The sequence below is a fragment of the Abramis brama genome, assembly GCF_963993115.1.
Source record: "Abramis brama genome assembly, chromosome: 22".
In the NCBI taxonomy this organism is placed as follows: Eukaryota; Metazoa; Chordata; class Actinopteri; order Cypriniformes; family Leuciscidae; genus Abramis; species Abramis brama.
Genome location: NC_139984.1, coordinates 23,636,394 through 23,656,773, shown reverse-complemented (window position 1 = coordinate 23,656,773; position 20,380 = coordinate 23,636,394). Strand labels below are relative to the sequence as shown.

At 37.9% G+C, this 20,380-nt stretch overlaps 2 protein-coding genes across 3 annotated transcripts; one reads left to right on the top strand and one right to left on the bottom strand.

Moving 5' to 3' along the window:
• Positions 1-42: 42 nt before the first annotated feature.
• armc1l (armadillo repeat containing 1, like) lies at positions 43-5,463 on the bottom strand. The gene is made up of 7 exons (XM_084099196.1): positions 5,401-5,463; positions 4,585-4,749; positions 3,791-3,882; positions 3,397-3,586; positions 3,161-3,277; positions 1,363-1,437; positions 43-740 (listed from the first exon to the last, which is right to left on the bottom strand). Exons 2-7 carry the CDS (start codon positions 4,735-4,737, stop codon positions 549-551), a joined length of 819 nt encoding a protein of 272 aa, XP_083955322.1. The 5' UTR covers positions 4,738-4,749; positions 5,401-5,463; the 3' UTR covers positions 43-548.
• A 77-nt stretch (positions 5,464-5,540) lies between these two features.
• mtfr2 (mitochondrial fission regulator 2) lies at positions 5,541-19,610 on the top strand. 2 transcript variants are annotated; one of them, XM_084099194.1, is made up of 8 exons: positions 5,541-5,627; positions 5,949-6,111; positions 6,241-6,345; positions 6,762-6,886; positions 10,413-10,630; positions 11,835-12,126; positions 12,204-12,387; positions 19,005-19,610. In XM_084099194.1, exons 2-8 carry the CDS (start codon positions 6,040-6,042, stop codon positions 19,047-19,049), a joined length of 1,041 nt encoding a protein of 346 aa, XP_083955320.1. In that variant the 5' UTR covers positions 5,541-5,627; positions 5,949-6,039; the 3' UTR covers positions 19,050-19,610. The 2 variants fall into 2 exon arrangements, with proteins under 2 accessions (XP_083955320.1, XP_083955321.1); XM_084099195.1 differs by having other exon boundaries at positions 5,562-5,627; positions 5,932-6,111.
• Positions 19,611-20,380: the final 770 nt, after the last annotated feature.

The following is a 20,380-nucleotide window of genomic DNA, read 5'->3' as shown; positions in this document are numbered from 1 at the left end:
GAACACTTAAATTTTAATCAAGTCATCACAAAAATCAGCACAGACCTTTTCCTTCCAAACCTTTATTTTACACAAGAACAGCATCAAACATGTATTTAATCTGTTTTTCAATTGTTTCCATTTTAGATGAGACCTGGGACAGATACTTTCCCCCTTATAACACACCAAAATGGAACTATTTACAAGAAATCAGGTGGACAGAAAATACAGACAAACTTAACAGCAGAAACAGAAAATTTCTGATCCCTAAGAGGGAGGAAAGACATGTTTTCATTAACATATATAAAATGTACAACATGACCTCAACATCTACAGTTTTCCATACCGAGTTGTGATGTGGCTGAGATCTCATACATCAGATGGAAGCTGATGCTTTGTGCTCAAACTGAACGAAACCTTTTGTCGCTTGTAGAAGCACATTTGTCAGTTCCTCGACCTTGCCTAGTGCTTTAAGCTCTGACAGTGGTGCGAGTTGCTCTTCTAAGCAAATCTTCCTTAAAAATGTTGAGGTCCAAACTCAGACAGGAAAAGCCTGTGAAACTCAAGCTTTACCAGTAGAAGGTTTTAGTGAGGAAACTGGCTGCTGTGTTCAGCCAGCTGCCACCGGTGTCTTGTTTAGCACCAGTGCGAGACACTGCGCGGTCAAGCTCTTTCTCTGGACTCTCGTCCTCTGGCAGGTAATCTGGCAGCTGGGAATTTTCTTCCACCTTTGAGCCAGAGGTGTTGAGTGGAATGAGAACCTGTAACCATAGTACAGCCATGTAAATAATAAATGACATAATAATAATAATAATAATTAATTATTTATTATTATTATACATACACACACACATATATATATATATATACACACATATACATATACATATATATATATATATATATATATATATATACACACATACATACATACAGTCGTGCTCAGAATTAATCATACCCCTGGTAAATATGATCAAAAATGTCTGTAAAAAATAAATCTGTATCGTTTATCCTTTTGATCTTTCATTCAAAAAATTGGCAAAATCCTAACCTTTCATTTAAGTAAAAGAATTGAAAGTGGGGGGTAAATCACATTATAAAATAAATGTTTTTCTCCAAGACACGTTTATTTAACATTTATAATTAATCATATGATTTTTTATTTTTTTAAAAATACATTTTAAAATAATAATTAGCATTTATAATGAACTATATAATATTTAATTACCTTTTCTATTATTTTTTATTTTATTACATTTTAAAAATATACACGTAAAAATTTGACCCGACCAGTTTAGCAGCAGGATATTGTTGAGCCATGGATCATCATTCTCAATGTAAAACATATTTAAGTACATGCTTAAAAGCAACAGAAACACCCACCTCTTCTCCATTTTCATTTTTCACCACCTGTTTAACTGAAAGCCCTTTTGTGGCAGCAATAGCAGTGGCCAGACTCTGAACAAAAGACATTTGCTTATTAGTTTTCCATGCACATAATGAGAACAAAGTTGCTTTTATTAGTTGACTCTCTCCTCACAGAAAGAAGAATATAATGTCCTGAGCTACAGTGAGGAAAATAAGTATTTGAACACCCTGCTATTTTGCAAGTTCTCCCACTTAGAAATCATGGAGGGGTCTGAAATTGTCATCGTAGGTGCATGTCCACTGTGAGAGACATAATCTAAAAAAAAAAAATCCAGAAATCACAATGTATGATTTTTTAACTATTTATTTGTATGATACAGCTGCAAATAAGTGTTTGAACACCTGAGAAAATCAATGTTAATATTTGGTACAGTAGCCTTTGTTTGCAATTACAGAGGTCAAACGTTTCCTGTAGTTTTTCACCAGGTTTGCACACACTGCAGGAGGGATTTTGGCCCACTCCTCCACACAGATCTTCTCTAGATCAGTCAGGTTTCTGGGCTGTCGCTGAGAAACACGGAGTTTGAGCTCCCTCCAAAGATTCTCTATTGGGTTTAGGTCTGGAGACTGGCTAGGCCACGCCAGAACCTTGATATGCTTCTTACAGAGCCACTCCTTGGTTATCCTGGCTGTGTGCTTCGGGTCATTGTCATGTTGGAAGATCCAGCCTCGACCCATCTTCAATGCTCTAACTGAGGGAAGGAGGTTGTTCCCCAAAATCTCGCAATACATGGCCCCGGTCATCCTCTCCTTAATACAGTGCAGTCGCCCTGTCCCATGTGCAGAAAAACACCCCCAAAGCATGATGCTACCACCCCCATGCTTCACAGTAGGGATGGTGTTCTTGGGATGGTACTCATCATTCTTCTTCCTCCAAACACGTTTAGTGGAATTATGACCAAAAAGTTCTATTTTGGTCTCATCTGACCCACATGACTTTCTCCCATGACTCCTCTGGATCATCCAAATGGTCATTGGCAAACTTAAGACGGGCCTTGACATGTGCTGGTTTAAGCAGGGGAACCTTCCGTGCCATGCATGATTTCAAACCATGACGTCTTAGTGTATTACCAACAGTAACCTTGGAAACGGTGGTCCCAGCTCTTTTCAGGTCATTGACCAGCTCCTCCCGTGTAGTTCTGGGCTGATTTCTCACCTTTCTTAGGATCATTGAGACCCCACGAGGTGAGATCTTGCATGGAGCCCCAGTCCGAGGGAGATTGACAGTCATGTTTAGCTTCTTCCATTTTCTAATGATTGCTCCAACAGTGGACCTTTTTTCACCAAGCTGCTTGGCAATTTCCCCGTAGCCCTTTCCAGCCTTGTGGAGGTGTACAATTTTGTCTCTAGTGTCTTTGGACAGCTCTTTGGTCTTGGCCATGTTAGTAGTTGGATTCTTACTGATTGTATGGGGTGGGCAGGTGTCTTTATGCAGCTAACGACCTCAAACAGGTGCATCTAATTTAGGATAATAAATGGAGTGGAGGTGGACATTTTAAAGGCAGACTAACAGGTCTTTGAGGGTCAGAATTCTAGCTGATAGACAGGTGTTCAAATACTTATTTGCAGCTGTATCATACAAATAAATAGTTAAAAAATCATACATTGTGATTTCTGGATTTTTTTTTTTTATGTCTCTCACAGTGGACATGCACCTACGATGACAATTTCAGACCCCTCCATGATTTCCAAGTGGGAGAACTTGCAAAATAGCAGGGTGTTCAAATACTTATTTTCCTCACTGTATATGTACCTCGGTGGGCAGGTCAGCACGGATGCGTACAGTACATCTCTTCAGCGCCATCTGGAATGTGAAGCTGATTACACCTTTGACCCTCAAAAGGGCTTCTTCACAGACGCCTCTCTGATCCTGTCAACACAATACCACATGTGATTTCACCCAGTAATGTGCATAAATAAGAGAGAAACAGTTTACGATCCAGGTACGATTAACGAAGAGCATGTGTGACAGCTAGATATAGTACATACTGCCCCATCCAAGCCTTGTATGTGCAGGGTCACTGATTTTGCTTTCTTGTTTGAGCTGTTGATGAAGAACTGTGGTTTGTTGCTCCTCTTCTGTCGTTCTGGAGTCTGACAAGCCTGTCTCTGTGTTTGAGCACTCAACAATCCATACACCTCTCTTGCAAGGTCTGTAATATCAGTCGTCATGTCACTCCTTCAAACAGTACAAAAGGAGGAAAAAGATATAAAGCATCATTAAAACAAGAGTTTAAGAATAAGGAGAATTGATGTATTGTGCACAGTGATACAACGAAAAGTAATTATAGTCAAGTTTGATTTTATGGTAGTTTCAAGATATTAAAAATAGATCTTAGATCACTTAATCTACCAGTAAATAAAATAAAAGAATAAAAATCACCTCTCCATCAGTGTCTCCAGGCTCACCATCATGCCAAGCTCATTTTTCATGGTGTTGATGTTGCGGGGCACTTCAGCCAGGTACCGCAAAGTCTGAGGAGACATCGCAAGAGAGGTTAGTACTTTAAGAAAGGCCATATTACACCCTCTTGATTTTGCTTTTGGGCTCTACTAGAATAGGGTTTTTATGCTAGAATGTTAAAAAAAAATATATATTTTATTGTTGCAGCACGTTTTGTTCTGGTCTCTATGAAGTACCACCTTCCAAAAAGCACAATTTGCTCTGATTGGTCAGCTGGACCAGTCTGTTGTGATTGGTTGTCACACCCCTTACCATAACTGCAAGTTTCAACACATTAGGCTTGTTCGACTTGAACCGGCACTGCACAGACCGATCGGTTTATGACATCAAAGTACCGCGAGAGCAATTCAAAAGCAAAGGAGCCGTCTACTTTCTATCCGCTCTCGCGGTCCTTTGATGTCATTCACCGGTCGGTCTGTGCAGCGTCGGTTCAAGTCGAACAAGCCTACTACTAATGCAACTCAACCAGGCCTCATCCCTTTTTCTGTCTATCCCTTGGGCGGGAATTGTTTAAATGAGGGATATTGTGATGTGTGTGTTCCTGTTCAGAAACCACACTTACTGATATAGAGAATAACTCTCTTTGGAGTGACTTTGTAATTTTGCAGACCTTTTTCATGCTCATTACACACTAAAGAAAGTTGAAAATGTAAAAAAAAAGCATAATCGGATCCTCATTAATAAAGTTTTTGTGCATTGACAAATCAGTGTACCTGGAGGGTGGCAAAAAGCACTTTAGAGTCTTTATGGTCTAGAAACAGCACTAGTCCGGGAAGGCAACCCTGGTCCTGAACAATCGCCTCCCGATTCTGTGGTTCTGATGCCAAGTCCCGCAGCTGTGTGACTACTGATAATGCGTCCATCATTTTTGTGGATACCTGAAACACCAAGGGATATGAAGACAAATCATTTAAAACATCTGATAACATAGATCGCCTTTTAAAAGTTGATCCAATCCTTTCATTTATTCAAAACGGATCTTTTTGTTTTCTCACTGATTTGTATGTATTGTGATCATAACTTATTAATAGACCCTTTAAATAGCATATGTACTAAATATGGTGGCTGTGGGCGTATTAAACCATATATTTTTTAAAATGTTTTATTCTATAGAGCTTTGACAAACATCTTTCAGAAAGGGCAACAGCTTCGGTCATGTGACCACTGACACAATTGTATTTTCTGCATTTTCAACCATGTGTAAAATACATATTTGAAGTCCTTCTCAAAAGTAATTTTGGTGGAATTAAAAGAGTTAACAGAAAACAGGTAATTACAGCACAAAAGCTGCAGACACTAAGAACCTCGAGACAATCAGTTCCTTATACAGTAACGTTAGTCTGTTAGCATGATAGCTAACGTTAACGTTACAAAGCTAACGTACATAGCTGGAATTCAGATTCAGGTTTTGCGGAACTTTACATCTTTGTAATTGAAAGAAAATCTATTTTTATTCATTTTAACCTTCTTATATGTCATACTTTGTGCAATATGTTGATTATGAAACTATAAAATTACAATGTACTCACCACTGCCGTTACTTTTAACAGCGCAAAGTCGCACACACAAAAAAACAAAACTTCCCACTGCTTCTGTTGAAACAAAACGATTGGTCAAAGGAGCTGATGACGTTTCTAAATTGTTCAAGCTGATTGGCTACAGGCTCTTACCCACCTCTCCGGACCAATCACAAACGCTCTCAAGCAAAGAGCTTTATTTGAGTTTACCTGCACGGAAAGCGTGATACAGGGAAGAGGTAAAGTAAATAATACGCGTATCTTTGTAAATATAAACGCCATTTTATTAATAATACAATGCATAGGTGTGTTAATTAGATTAACGCGCAGATTAACGTATATGTTTGACGTACGCTTGTGTTCTGACGCACTCAGTGGTAGGATAGTGGATGATGCTGATAAGTAATTAGTGCTGTAACGTTACGTTAGTTAATTAACGTTACGCTTCTTTTGCATATAGGCTATGCCGTTCGTTTTTTCCTCGTTATTTCTTCTAACGTCGAACGTTTTAACGGCGTTTTAATGGCACTGAATGGAATGCAGCTGATTTGATCCCTCAGGTCACGTGGAGAAGTTTGCTGCAGTGTGTGTTGGTTCCGTTGGTTCATCTGTCAGCAGAAACCCAGCGTGGAAAACACAGGGATACTGTCAATGTCTCTGCTGGAAGACATCGTTGATCTGCTGAGATGTGTCCTGGAATATTTTGGAGTGCCACCTGAAATGGTAAATATGATAATTAGTGTAGTGTTACTATTTGCAAAAACAACTAAATAAACGTGATTTTACATGCTCTTTAAATGTAAGTTAAAAATGCAGCTTTTTAACAGTACGTCTTGAACACTGTTGTTGTAGTTGGTTCCAGTATGGGACAGTACACATTGTGGACAGTACCGCAGCATAGTCCGAATGATTGGGACAAACCTTCCTCTCTATCCTCACCCACGGCTGCGGATCCAGGTACTGTCTTTGAGAAAATGTGTGTTCTGTTATGTTATTATTAAAGATTCAATCAGTAATTCATTTTTCTTATTTTGAGAACGTTTAGAAAAATATAATTAAATAATCCATACTCACATCAGTTTTTTTAGTATTATTTATATTGTATTTAATCATATTTTTTATTAGTTTTTATATTTTTAGTTTTCATCCTTATTTTAGTTTTATAATTTTTGTTGTGTGCTTTTGTCATTTCTTAAATTAATTTTGCAACTGGCTGGCTTATTTTGTAACCCAAGCATAAGGCATAGGTACAGGCCAGGACATTACATGCATGTGTTCACTTGGTATAAATTGTTAATAGTCTCTTCGCATGATAAAGGCTTTGAAGGACTTAAGTGCACATTCAATAATGAGTTCTGATTCTATGTTTCTAGATTCCTCTGCAAACATTCAATAGACAAGGGTATATTGATGTGTCAGTGGAAACGCCAGCCATTCCTACATTAGCGGATGTGCTTTGGCTGGTGGAGGATGAAGGAGACAGCCACACTAAATTCAGGTAGTCACACATCACCAGCTGTATGAACACAAAGGTGTTTATTAATAGCTCACTGACGGTCTCTGTATGAGTGCTAAATTTAGTTCTGAACATAAGTTTAGCCCAGGGGTCGGGAACCTTTTTTGACCAAAAGCCATTTTTTCATTTTTGGTTAATGCATTTTTTCAATAAAATTTCAACAGTAGTAATTATTAGGTCCATAGACAACTAAAAACAAACAAATATTCAGCAAACAATAAATAAGTTGGAATTAATTGTGCAGGGCTTTCACTGTGAGGTTGAGTTGCCAACAGATGACCATAAATCCTCTATGTGTGTGAGAGAGAGAGAGAGAGAGAGAGAGAGAGAGAGACTGTGTTTACGTGAATACTCGACTTGGCATTTTGATATATTTCTGTGTTTATTTGGCCGTTTAGGCGTGCAACCGAAGACAAAGGCTACTATGCTTGTCCGTGTTGCGCTCGGAGCGCGCGCACAGCACCCTGTCTGTAGAATTCAGTTCTCTTTCGCGACTTATCGTGCTTTTAATATTTCTTTTCAATATAAAGCACATCCTGCTCTTTTCTTTCTCATTCATTCATGTTTTGTTATTAATAACTTTAAACAGAATCGTCAACTTAAAGCCACACCGTGTAACTTTTCAACCTTCATAATATATTTCCAAGACCCTTGTGATGGTACATCGACTTACAATTAGGGATGGGATGGGTATCGTTAAGGTTTTAACGGTATTACTACTCTTACCGATACTCCTTATCGATCCGGTACTTTAACGGTATTCTTATCGGTTCTTTTTGTTATATTAAAAAAAGGGGAAAAAATATTTAGAATATAATTAATATTGCTTTATATTTTGAAATGTTAAATAAATATCTATAGCAAAGAAAAAGCAATGCTTTAACAAAACAAATAAAACATGTATGTTATGCAGAAGGGTGCAGGCTTTTGTGTTTTATATTCAGAAGACATAGGACACCAAAAACAAAGTACAAACACATGGTCAAACAAAAAAAAAGTATACAATAAAACAAATATACAAATTATATACCCAGTGCTTTAATTTCAGTAATGTCTACTGACGTTACTGTTCAGGAGTAATATGGGCTAAAAAGACATCTAAAGTCAGATGTAAAATAACACTAAATAGTTTATCATAGATAGATTAAAGCTTATATCATTCAAGAGCTGCGACTGATTGTCTCTTTGCCTTTTGTTGTTTGATTCACATGAATGGAGCAATCGTCAGCAGGTTTATTAGACTGCTGCCTCTTTAAGACCAAATGCAGATCTAATCATTATACGCATCATATTTTCTCCCAACTATTTACGCCCATTTAAGACATAAACTGTATTTAAGTGAATAAACTGTTTAAGTGAATCTCCAAGACGGACATTTTGACATATTGTGTGTATATTTGATCGTTTAGATGCGCACACGAAGCCCAAAATATACGTTGCTTGTCTCGTTGCGGTGTGTTTCGGAGCGCGCGCAGCATTTGGAACAGCGTCTATTGCGTCACTTTTGGTACTTTTAATAGCCTTTTATTATCAAACGCGTCCCGCAGTTTAGCACCAGTATAGACTACATTTTACAACAATCACTGATCGTGCAGATTCTGACGTTACGTTTGGGTTTAGGGAGAAATAACAGCGCAACACTGTGAAGGGAAGGAAGCTGCGCTGGAGAGAATTCGGCTTTAGTTTTTAATGGTTATACCTCAAATATCTTCTTTTTTATAATCGTTGGAAGCCAAAATCTAAATCTAAAATAAAATTAGTTTAATATCAAAGATCTAAAAAGTGTAACCGTTTGAATGTTCTGTCCTCATCGTCACTCATTAGGGCTGTTGTGTTGTGCGCGCCGTGGCTCCGCGTGAAAGATCGTTCTCTCTCTCTCTCTCTCTCTCTCTCTCTCTCTCTCTCTCTCTCTCTCTCTCTCTCTCTCTAGCAAAAATGCATCACAGACAAATGGTTCAATATTATTTTATTAAGTGGCTGGCGAGATTAAATTTGCAAGATAATAATTTCTTAATAGCAATAATAAATAGCACGTGCACTTTCTTAATTTCTCCAGTACGGACAGCAGAACCGATAGCTTAACGATCCAGCGGTCTTTCAAAATTCAGCACCGTGGCCCGTTTAATACCGGGTTTCGGTACCCATCCCTACTTACAATAGGTTGAATGACACGTCTGCCATAGCCTGATGGGGTCTGTATCGCTTTTACTGGCACTATGTAACTTCGGGGTTCGGGTAGTAACCAGAGCACAAAAAGAACTACAAAATTCGACTGCTTTACGGCATACGTCACTTCCCCCACCACTTCCTCAAATTCGGACGTGAGCGTTTATATACTGTCTATGGACGTGAGATGCCAACCAGCGTTTGTTTTCGGCTTTTGTGCGTATGTTTTTGTCATGGGAGCTGTTGTGTTTAGACCTGACCACTTCATGCGTTTTCTCAGATCGGATAGCTATCCGATCGTGAAAAAACCAGGTGTAAATGCCCTCCGAAACGCATTCAAGACGCTCAAACCACTTCAGGAGGAGGTCTGAGACGCATTCCAGACGAAACTGAACAAGTGTAAATGCATCTGGTTGTTTAAACCACATATGTAAATTGTACTCCTCCCAAAAATGCTAAAAAATAAATAATAAAAAAACCGTGTGAGAGCGTGTTATAGGCTATATGTTATTGCCAGATATGACGACGCGCTGGAACACGCATCACCGCAGATGAGAAGCTGAGCATCAGATCATCAAGCCAACATGCAAACTATAGCAAATCAAAGTGAAAGTAAGTCGCAGATGCTTAACACACAATCATCATCATCATTAAAAGTAAAGAAACTAAATGATCTTACCAGGGCTGTTGCCGCTCTCTCTTATTGCGGTCTTTGATTTTGAAATTTTAGCTGATGATCAATAAAATGCAGCTCATATCTGTTGCTTTTGGTGACGTGCACTCCATTAAATCTGGGTGGAGGGGTATTTACGACAGTGCAAGTATTCCACAGCGACTCTAGGGGTCGCTGTTTGACAAAAACACAATTTCTCCACAGTGTCCCTTTAAATCTGCGCGGTTTATCAAAAATACGACACATTTATAGGACATAAAGGGTCTCTGCGGCAAAAGTGAAAGCGGGTGAAATGATTCGAAATGTCTCTTTGCACAGCAAAGCACCCATTTCAATAAAAGGATATATTAAAGTTTATATAGCCTACTTTTACATTTTTGCTGCTGTTCTAATATCTAATTGGCTGCTTTTTCTGCAGAGAGCCGATCTCTGTTGATGTGTCTTAATTTTTTTATCGATTGTTTGTTGGTAAATGGTGAGAGACCTTGCGAGCCACATTATTATTGCCAAAGAGCCAGGTGTGGCTCGCGAGCCATAGGTTCCTGACCGCTGGTTTAGCCTCTTATGAGATTTCTTGATGGATTCTGGTCTTCACGAGAGTGTGTATACCGTAAGTTTTGTTTTGTGGAGAAAGTTCAGTGTCGTCATGCCTTTCCATGTTTATAACAGAACTGCCGTCCCTCTGAGGAAACACTGTGTACAACAAGGTTTTGAGATTCCGTCATTGGGGTGTGAACGTTCGCTGTCCGTGTCTGTGCCGGCTCAGAGGAGAGGCAGGGTGCTGGAGCAGGACACCCAGCCGGAAGCCCTGCAGAAGATCTCAGCTCTGGAAGAGGAACTGCAGAAACTACGAGCCCAGATCGCCATGATAGTCACAGTTCCGGCAGGTACCGTATGCTGTATGCCAATGCTATGACTGACAGATTGTTAGAGATTCTGTAAATGCAAAAATCTCATAAAATAAAAAGGCTATCTGTGGTGACTACCAGTCATATTTTTAGCCACAAACTCAAATTCAATGAGATAAGATTGTAATTTTTATTTCTGTTTATAGTGCTTAAGGGGGTCCAAAGTTGGAAATTCTGACTGTTCTGTTCTTAGCTGTGTGTCTCAAAGGTCCAATACAATATTCGAAGGACCCCCGAATAGATATTTTCAGTTTTGTCTGCTGTAATTATGACAAAGCTGCTTATTAACAGAAACTAATATTGATTAATCAAATTAATTAACCACAATTCATTTTGTGATTCCAAAAGTTTTAGGAACTGTATGTTCATCAATAAAAACAATAGTTAAGGAAGGGTAAAAAAAAAAAAGATATGATTTTAGTATCCTTTGCTTTTTAGCATTTTAATTTAGCATGAAAGTTGCTCTGAAATCTATTCATAATAATTTAATTAAAATGTTTATTTTATTTTGGTTTTATAAATATAGTAATTGTTTAAAGTATTTTTGTATTAATTTGATTATTAAAATAATTTATTAATTTAAATACTTGGAGACTGTAAGTCTACTGGTGTCGCACTTGCAATTCTATGGCAAAAACAAGTAATAACAAAATAATTTCAGGCTGATCTTGATTATGTGAATCCGTGACTGTGTCGATGTCATTCAGGGATTACAAAAAAACTATTGAAGGATAGAGCAGTTAAAACTACATATAACCCCTTAGAAATCTTGCATCCCATGGAAGTAGCATAGCTCCATTGCTCATTCATTTCACATATGAATTAAAGTTTCTTAAAGGGACAGCAAAAAATAATAAAGGGGTAGATAGTGACTAGTGGAACGCAGAGGAAAAATAAAATGACTAAAAATGTATGATATATAACCCCTTTAATGCATCACTTTGATACCTTGTAATAAAATAAAAATATTGTTTTTAATAATAATAATAATATTGTTATTGTATAGTCAGATTGAATGGGGAAAATGTTTTCCTTCTTTTTTTTGTCCTTAGCTAATTGCATGCCTGAATGAATTGATTAATATTAGTGGATGTCAGGGACTAAATAAAATTATAAAAATGTTAAAAAACTTTAATGTATCACCCTGATACCTTTTTATATCCATTGCTCATGTGTCTCTCAGGCCGTGCTGTTCTTCCAGCTGATCCTGGCACTCCATGCTCTACTCTACCTATTCCTGTCCTCACTTCCACTCCTCTCTGTCCTCCGCCACCACCTCCACCCCCACTTCCTCCTCCGGCTTTGGCCATCTGCACGGAGGGGTCCGTGTCGGAGGTGATTCGACAAAGACAGGCAGCAAAAAGGGAAAAGCTTGCACAGTGTGATCCATCTCCGGGTACAGCGCCTGCTGCCCTGCCCTCCATGTTAGAGGTGCTGCGAGACCTGAATCAGGTCAAACTGCGTTCTGTCGAGAGGTATGAATCTAGCGGCTTTAAATTTGAAGCACGTCTAAGTTTGAAGCTCAGTACTGAACGTGGGTTTGTATTTCTAGATCTCCAGGTGGAACTCCAGTAAGGAGTCGGAAGAGTAAAGGCGTAGCATGTTCATCTGACCCCGCAGCTCTCATCGCAGAAGCACTGAAAAAGAAGTTTGCACACAGAAAGAGAGACGATTCGTTTGGTAAAGAGAACCGCTCAGCTGAGCCCTCTCCTTTTAGCAGTCCAGACACTCCCCGGGTAGGTGGTCTTCCTCTTTTCCTCTAACCTTTATTTCAGATGACAGTGGTACAGTAGGAGGTGTGTTATTTTGACTGTTTAAGTACTCGATAAATAAAACAGCTGAGTATTTGGTGGTACAGGGGGAGGATGAAATGAGATATTAGTCAGATGGCGTCATTAGCTGTTACATCATGTATAGGGATGGGACGGTATGAAAATTTTATATCACGATTATAGTGACCAAAATTATCGCGATTATCAATATTATCACGGTGTTGTTAAAACGAGATGAAAGTGTTCAAAAAGAGTTGATGATCACACTGAAGACATTTCAACAAGTTTTATATTTGAAAATCAACAAACAACAAATAAAACAAGCAGCTCTATGCACTTTTTAGAGCAAGATTCTATTATGTAGCATTTCCTTCCTTATAATGACGGTCGTCAATAGCAACGCATTATAACACCGCGCACATCCATTGTAACGGCCACCTAGTGTTAAGTAGTGTTCATGACATGAATGTTGATGTGCCTTTAAGATAACTTCTTCTATGGCGTACGTTATTGTATGTATGCTGTTTTTATGTGAGCGCACACGCACAGTGAGAGTGAGATTGCTCGCGCAAAGAGGAAGATGGCCGCTCTACTGCTGACCGTTGTTTTATTATAATGTGTTTACTTCCACTTTGATTTGTAGCGTGTTTTAGAGTGTTTTCTTTTCCCTTTTAACATTCGCTTTTCAACATGTAGGCTATGTGAAGAGTGTGCTTAACTGAGAGAAAACATCTATAAAAGTCTCGTGGAACTAACGTTACCAGTTCATTTGCACTGTCTTGTATTCTTCATCTGGGCAGACTTCAAACTGACAGACGTTACACCATGTATCACAACGGACGCGCTCTCTCGTTTCATTCAAATACAACTTGCCGTCTTGCGTCTCCGTTTTTAATTGTATTGAAAATTATATCAGAGTTGATTTATTGTTTACAGAGTTTGATAATATTGTTGTGATCATCTTGTCTGAACGATTGTTTTGTACGCTTATTTATAAACAGGTAAGATTTAAAACATTAATCTCAATTCAATGTCCCCATAATTATGTGGTAAAAAAAAAAATCGGTGTAATAAGTGTATAATGATTATATATTATTATCCCTTAAATGTCACTCTTAAGTCTTGTTAGAACTTGTTCGTTCGTCTTTGGCTCAAAGCTGCTGCGAACTTTTCTTTGCGTAAGCTTTTATTTCAAGTGATTGATATAAAATAGTTCAACTTAAAACAACATTTTATGCCCAATTATTTCCCAGACGTAGTTTTGGTATTGAGGTCAAAGTTAACTTGCCTTGCGTTCGCTATACAACAGTTAATGGTCACACAAGACGACTCGTTAGATCTGAAGTTCCCCCCTATTGCAGCGACCTTTCTTGTGCATGTTCTGCTGACAGGGTGACCATCCTCGATTAGCCTAAGTTTCCCTCAGGACTTTTGTTAAAGCCAAAATATGACCACACCTCAGAGTTGGTTCTGAAAAATCTCCCGAGCACGGTCACTGCCTTCCGCAATTCCTTCTTGAATAAAAAAACAAAACAACAACAACATTAAGCGCTGCGCCTGCGTCAGACTGTTGCTGGCTGAACAGGATCTAAAATCGCGATAATCAAACACGGTTTTAATGATAATTAAATTTTAAACGATATTACTAACCGTCAGTACATTTTATCGTGGTTTATAGTGAAACCGGTAATCGTCCCATCCCTAATCATGTAGTACAGTTTTGTCAACATAACGCACAGTCTGTCAAGTTAACAATATGGATGGAATATATATATATATATCATGTGTAAGCCAACCAATAAAACAGCAAGGTATCATCCAAAGTGCCTTTGTACCTATTGAATGCATTTACATGCACATTCGTACACCAATTATGCTTTATAACTTGACAAGTTGTAAGTTCATGTAAATCACTTAAACGCAGCTTTTATCAGATAAAAGTTAATACTTTAGGGTAAAAACGGAATGCAAAAGCTGCGATTTAATTAATTAAATTTGGTGTGTGTTTCAGAGTGAAGCGCGGCACTGTGTTCTTTTACACGCAAGCATCTCATGATCCAGTGTTTTCAATGGCTCAAACCAAGTCTGTTCACAGTAAATGGAAAGTCCAAATCATAGTCTCTGCTGCACCAATTTAACTGATATAAATACTAGTGTTGAACATTGCATAGAAACTGTGTCTATTCCTCGTTTAGTGAGACCAAATAATAAATCTACTGCAGGATCTAGGAACAATCTAATTGTTATTAAACCAGAAAATGTTGCTATTAGTAAACAAAAACAATTTTTAAAGCTAGGTCTCCTAAACATTAGATCACTCGCACCTAAGGCAGTTATTGTAAATGAAATAGTCACAGATAATAGCTTCGATGTACTTTGCCTTACTGAAACCTGGCTTAAACCAAATGATTATTTCGGTCTAAATGAGTCTACTCCATCTGGATACTCCTATAAGCACAAGCCCCGTCTGATTGGTCGTGGCGGCGGTGTTGCAACAATCTATAGAGATATTCTCAATGTTACTCAGAAAACGGGTTATAAGTTTATTTCGTTTGAAGTACTTGTACTAAATGTTACGCTCTTAGATGTTAGAAAAACATCCCTATTATCTCTAGCCTTGGCTACCGTATATAGACCGCCTGGGCCTTACGCTGATTTCCTAAAAGAGTTTGCAGATTTTCTCTCAGACCTATTAGTCAATGTCGATAAAGCATTAATTGTTGGAGATTTTAACATACATGTAGACAATCCAAATGATGCGTTAGGGGCTGCGTTTACAGATTTATTAAACTCCTTTGGGGTCAAGCAAAACGTCACCGGACCAACTCATCGTCTTAATCATACACTCGATTTAATTATATCATATGGAACCGATCCAACCGATATAGATATCATTCCACAAAGTGATGATGTCACTGACCATTACATGGTAACTTGCATATTACGTACTGCTGTAATATGTCATGCGGCGCCGCGTTATCAACCAGGCAGAACAATCCTTCCATCCACCATAGATAATTTCTCAAATTGCTTATCTAATCTGTCTCATCTGCTGCCTGAACCCAAACAAACAGATGAACTAGAAGAACTAACTAGCACTATGAGCACCATTCTCTCTAGAACATTGGATGTTGTTGCACCTATTAAATTAAAAAAGGTCAGAGAGAAAATTAAAGCACCATGGTACAACAATACTACGCATGTTCTAAAGAGAGAAACCCGTAATTTAGAGCGTAAATGGAAAAAAACTAATTTAGAGGTCTTTAGAATCGCGTGGAAAGACAGTATGTCACGTTATAAAAAGGCCCTAAAAGCGGCCAGGGCTGAGCACCTCCGCAAACTAATAGAAAATAATCAAAATAATCCTAGGTTTTTATTTAACACCGTGGCTAGACTAACAAATAAACAGAAGTCACCCGAACAAAATATCCCGTTACAGTTCAGTAGTAATGATTTCATGAACTTCTTCACTGAGAAAATAGAAAGCATCAGAACCACAATTGTAAACGTTCAATCTTCAATCGCGCCTTATAATTCAGCCTCAATTATCACCCCTCAAGAACAATTACAATGCTTTACAACTATAGAACAAAAAGAGTTAAATAAACTTATCACTTCATCTAAAACAACAACAAGTTTATTAGATCCTATACCAACTAAATTACTGAAAGAAGTGTTACCTGTAGTGGAAGAGCCTCTCCTCAATATTATTAACTCATCTTTATCTTTAGGTCATGTTCCTAGAACATTTAAACTGGCAGTTATAAAACCTCTCATTAAGAAACCACAATTAGATCTTAATAATCTAGCAAATTATAGACCCATTTCAAATCTTCCATTTATGTCTAAAATATTAGAAAAAGTGGTGTCCGCTCAACTGGGCTCTTTCTTACAAGAAAATGATATCTATGAAAAGTTTCAGTCTGGATTCAGACCGCATCACAGCACTGAAACTGCGCTCGTTAAAATCACAAATGATTTACTTTTAGCTTCTGACCAAGGCTGTTTCTCAATACTAGTTTTACTTGATCTAAGTGCTGCGTTCGATACTATAGATCACACAATACTCTTAGATCGACTACAAAATTATACTGGTGTTCAAGGACAAGCATTAAGCTGGTTCAAATCATACCTATCAGACCGCTACCATTTTGTCTCTTTAAATGGAGAAAAATCGATCATAACTCCAGTAAACTATGGAGTGCCGCAGGGATCTGTGTTAGGCCCTCTATTATTCTCAATATATATGATGCCACTTGGAAATACTATAAGGAAACATGGAATTAGTTTCCATTGTTATGCTGATGACACTCAAATATATATTTCATCACGGCCGGATGAAAACGCTAAATTATCCAAATTGACAGAATGTGTTAAAGATATCAAAGATTGGATGACGCGTAATTTTCTTTTATTAAATCCAGACAAGACAGAGGTAATACTTATCGGTTCAAAAAACCGCCCACAAAACCTCTCACAATACAATTTTAACATCGTAGGATGTCCTGTTACTTTATCCTCTACAGTAAAAGACCTGGGTGTTATACTCGATTGCAATCTGTCTTTTGAAAATCATATTTCATATGTTACAAGAACAGCCTTTTTCCACCTTAGAAACATTGCTAAGCTACGTAATATGCTATCAGTTTCCGATGCAGAAAAGTTAGTTCATGCATTCATGACCTCGAGACTAGATTACTGTAATGCTTTATTAGCTGGTTGTCCTGCATCCTCAATAAACAAGCTACAGTTAGTCCAAAATGCAGCCGCTAGAGTTCTTACTAGATCAAGAAAATATGATCATATAACACCGATTTTATCATCACTGCATTGGTTACCTATAAAGTTCCGTATCAATTACAAGGTATTGCTACTGACTTATAAAGCCCTAAACGGCTTAGCTCCAGTCTATTTAACGGATCTTCTATCGCCCTATAATCCATCGCGCTCTTTAAGATCACTAAATTCAAGGCTTTTGGTCATACCTAGGATATCCAGATCAACCAAAGGAGGGAGAGCATTTTCACATTTAGCTCCGAAACTCTGGAATAGCCTTCCTGATACTGTTCGTTGCTCAGACTCGCTCTCCCAGTTTAAAACTAGATTAAAGACGCATCTCTTCAGCCAGGCATTCATATAACATTTTAAATCTTACTGTTCAAACTACAATCTGGCCTCTAGTTCATAAATGCCAGAGGAGAACTGGCCCCCGACTGAGCCTGGGTTCTCCCAAGGTTTTTTTTCTCCATTGGGTCACCTGATGGAGTTTTAGGACACCATTAGGTCACTTGATGGAGTTTTCGGTTCCTTGCCACTGTTGCCTTTGGCTTGCTCAGTTGGGGATATTTTGGGGATATTAATTTAATTTTATCAATCAATAAATTTACACTAGAAACAACCTTGTTGTGTTATTTTGGTTTAAAGCTGTGAAGCTGCTTTGATGCAATCTGTATTGTGAAAAGCGCTATATAAATACACTTGACTTGACTTGACTTAAATGCTGCTAGACGCTAATTCATATCTGCATCTGCTCTGAGTTTGGGTCACTTATTGTGTGCATTTGGGAAAGCAGTATGCGCCGACCATCTTCCCAAAATTGTGATGAGAAGCACTCGTAAACCGGCTGTTGTCAACAAAAGAGAACCTGCGGTTTTCTTGCATTGTCTTGCATCTGTGTGTTGTTGTGCATGTACACGCACTCATTGCTGTCGCTTCCGAGTAGTAAACTCCTCAGATTATAGATAAGCACATTTATTGCAGGTTTGTGGAGGTGGGATTGGAGTTTCTGAGTGCCAAAAAAACCCAAACATAGTTACCCAACCTGAGAAATGATGCTAAACTAGCAGGGAGCAGGATTGATGCTGTATGTTTGAGTAATAGGAATGTCTCATTTGAACCACTAGGGGAAGTGTGTCTGTCCAGAAACTTAATAGGGTTACAGACCCTTAGACCAGCAGAGGGCAACATTTCATCACAGTGCAGCAGCTGGCGCATCAGCATTGATTGGCAGAATATAAAAAGTTTAATTATGAAAAAAAATGATTTCCTATTAAAGTGAATGTTCACCCAAAAATGAAAATTCTGTCATCATTTACTCACCCTCAAGTTGTTCCAAACCTGAATGAATCTTCTGCTGAACACAAAAGATATTTTGAAGAATGTCGGTAACCAAACAGTTGATTGACCACAGTATTTTTTTCCATACTATGGAAGTCAATGTATTCTGTGTTCAGCAGAAGAAATGAATCCATACAGGTTTGAAACAGCTTGAGGGTGGGTAAATGATGAAAGAATTTTCATTTTAGGGTGAACTATCACTTTAATAGCAGTTTATGAGCACTAATGATTAAATTAAGCTCTAGATATCTTAGTATATCTATCTGAAACACTGGTGATCTTCTGTAAATGAGGAGATGTTCTTCACCATTTTCCAAATTTTTCCTACACTTGTGTTGGTGTAGCACTATTACACAATACTTGGACAGAACCCTTGACGTTTTGCTGTAAAATGTAGTTGAGAATGCAGTTTAATGATAATGCATTGTGTGCTGTTGTGACTTTAGTGTCGTATTGGTTTACAGATTCTTCATTACACCAGACGCAGCCAGGGACGCATTCACCTTTGACCCTTGACCTTAAAGTCTTCCAGAATCAAAGTTGTCATGGACTGATGTGACGGACAGATTTTTTTTCCAGTGCTGGTCTGTTTTTTCCTTTTCCCCTTTTCTCTCTGAATTTATCACATGGGCCTCCATCTGAAAACACTGTGCATGTTTTTGATTTTTTTACGCAGGCATTGTAATTTTTGTACATGCTTATGTTTATTTGTAAATATTATATATAAAGGACTTCTGAATGATTAAATCAGGTATTGATACAGGATGGTAGTAATTATGTCACGAGATGCTAAAAACTCAGTTTCTTTCAGCCACAAATGTGGTATATAAAAATGGTTTGATCTATGCAACGCCTCTTTTATACTTTTTTTTTAATTATTTAAAGCCTTGTTGGACAAACCAGAGTTCTCAAAACAACTTACCAGTGATATTTTAAGTTTTAAAAAATGGTACCTATTTTGCTAATAATTCATTCATCCATGTGTCTGCTGTATTTTCATCCTCTCCTACAAACTGTTTATGCAGTATCACTATCAGAAGCAATAAACAAGTTGATGCCTTTCAAAGTGTTGTCTTCCACCCGTCAAGTGTGTGTTATTACATAAACTAGTTTATTATATGTCTCTGGAATATTTGATTCTGACTGGTCAATCACACCATTCTGCTGTCTGATACTTCCTAATATTCACCGTTATCCATGGCAACGTTGTATATAATAAGTACATCTCTCATCCAGGTAACTAAAATCGGTAATTATTGCAAAATAAACCCGACTGAGTCTTGTATCACCCTGAAAGGGTATATGTTGTGATAATGATTGGCTAACTGTACATTATTTTAATATTTTTTTTATTTATTTTAATAATTTTAATTGCTTATCTCATTTAGGAATGTTCATATATAAACATTTAATATATATATATACAGTGGAGAAAATATTTATTTGATCCCCTGCTGATTTTGTAAGTTTGCCCACTAACAAAGAAATGAAGGGTCAATCATTTTTATGGTAGGTTTATTTTAACGGATAGAGACAGAATATCAACCAAAAAAAATCCAGAAAAAAACACATGTAGGTTATAAATTGATTTGCATTTCAGTGAGTGAAATAAGTATTTGATACTTGGTGGAGAAACCTTTGTTGGCAAGCACAGAGGTAAGACGTAGTTGGTCACCAGGTTTGCACACATCTCAGGAGGGATTTTGGTCCACTCCTCTTTACAGATCCTCTCTTAATCCTTAAGGTTTCTTGGCTGTTGCTTTGCAACTCAAAGTTTCAGCTCCCTCCACAGATTTTCTTTAGGATTAAGGTCCGGAGACTTGCTAGGCCACTCCAAGAC

Excerpts from the sequence above, each read along its gene's own strand:
- armc1l (XM_084099196.1), bottom strand. The coding sequence starts at position 4,737 with ATGATGGACGCATTATCAGTAGTCACACAGCTGCGGGACTTGGCATCA. Across the intron at positions 3,883-4,584 it reads TGCTTTTTGCCACCCTCCAG|ACTTTGCGGTACCTGGCTGA; the intron begins GTACACTGATTT and ends ATGTCTCCTCAG. Across the intron at positions 741-1,362 it reads AAAATGAAAATGGAGAAGAG|GTTCTCATTCCACTCAACAC; the intron begins GTGGGTGTTTCT and ends CTATGGTTACAG.
- mtfr2 (XM_084099194.1), top strand. The coding sequence starts at position 6,040 with ATGTCTCTGCTGGAAGACATCGTTGATCTGCTGAGATGTGTCCTGGAA. Across the intron at positions 6,346-6,761 it reads ACCCACGGCTGCGGATCCAG|ATTCCTCTGCAAACATTCAA; the intron begins GTACTGTCTTTG and ends CTATGTTTCTAG. Across the intron at positions 10,631-11,834 it reads GATAGTCACAGTTCCGGCAG|GCCGTGCTGTTCTTCCAGCT; the intron begins GTACCGTATGCT and ends TGTGTCTCTCAG.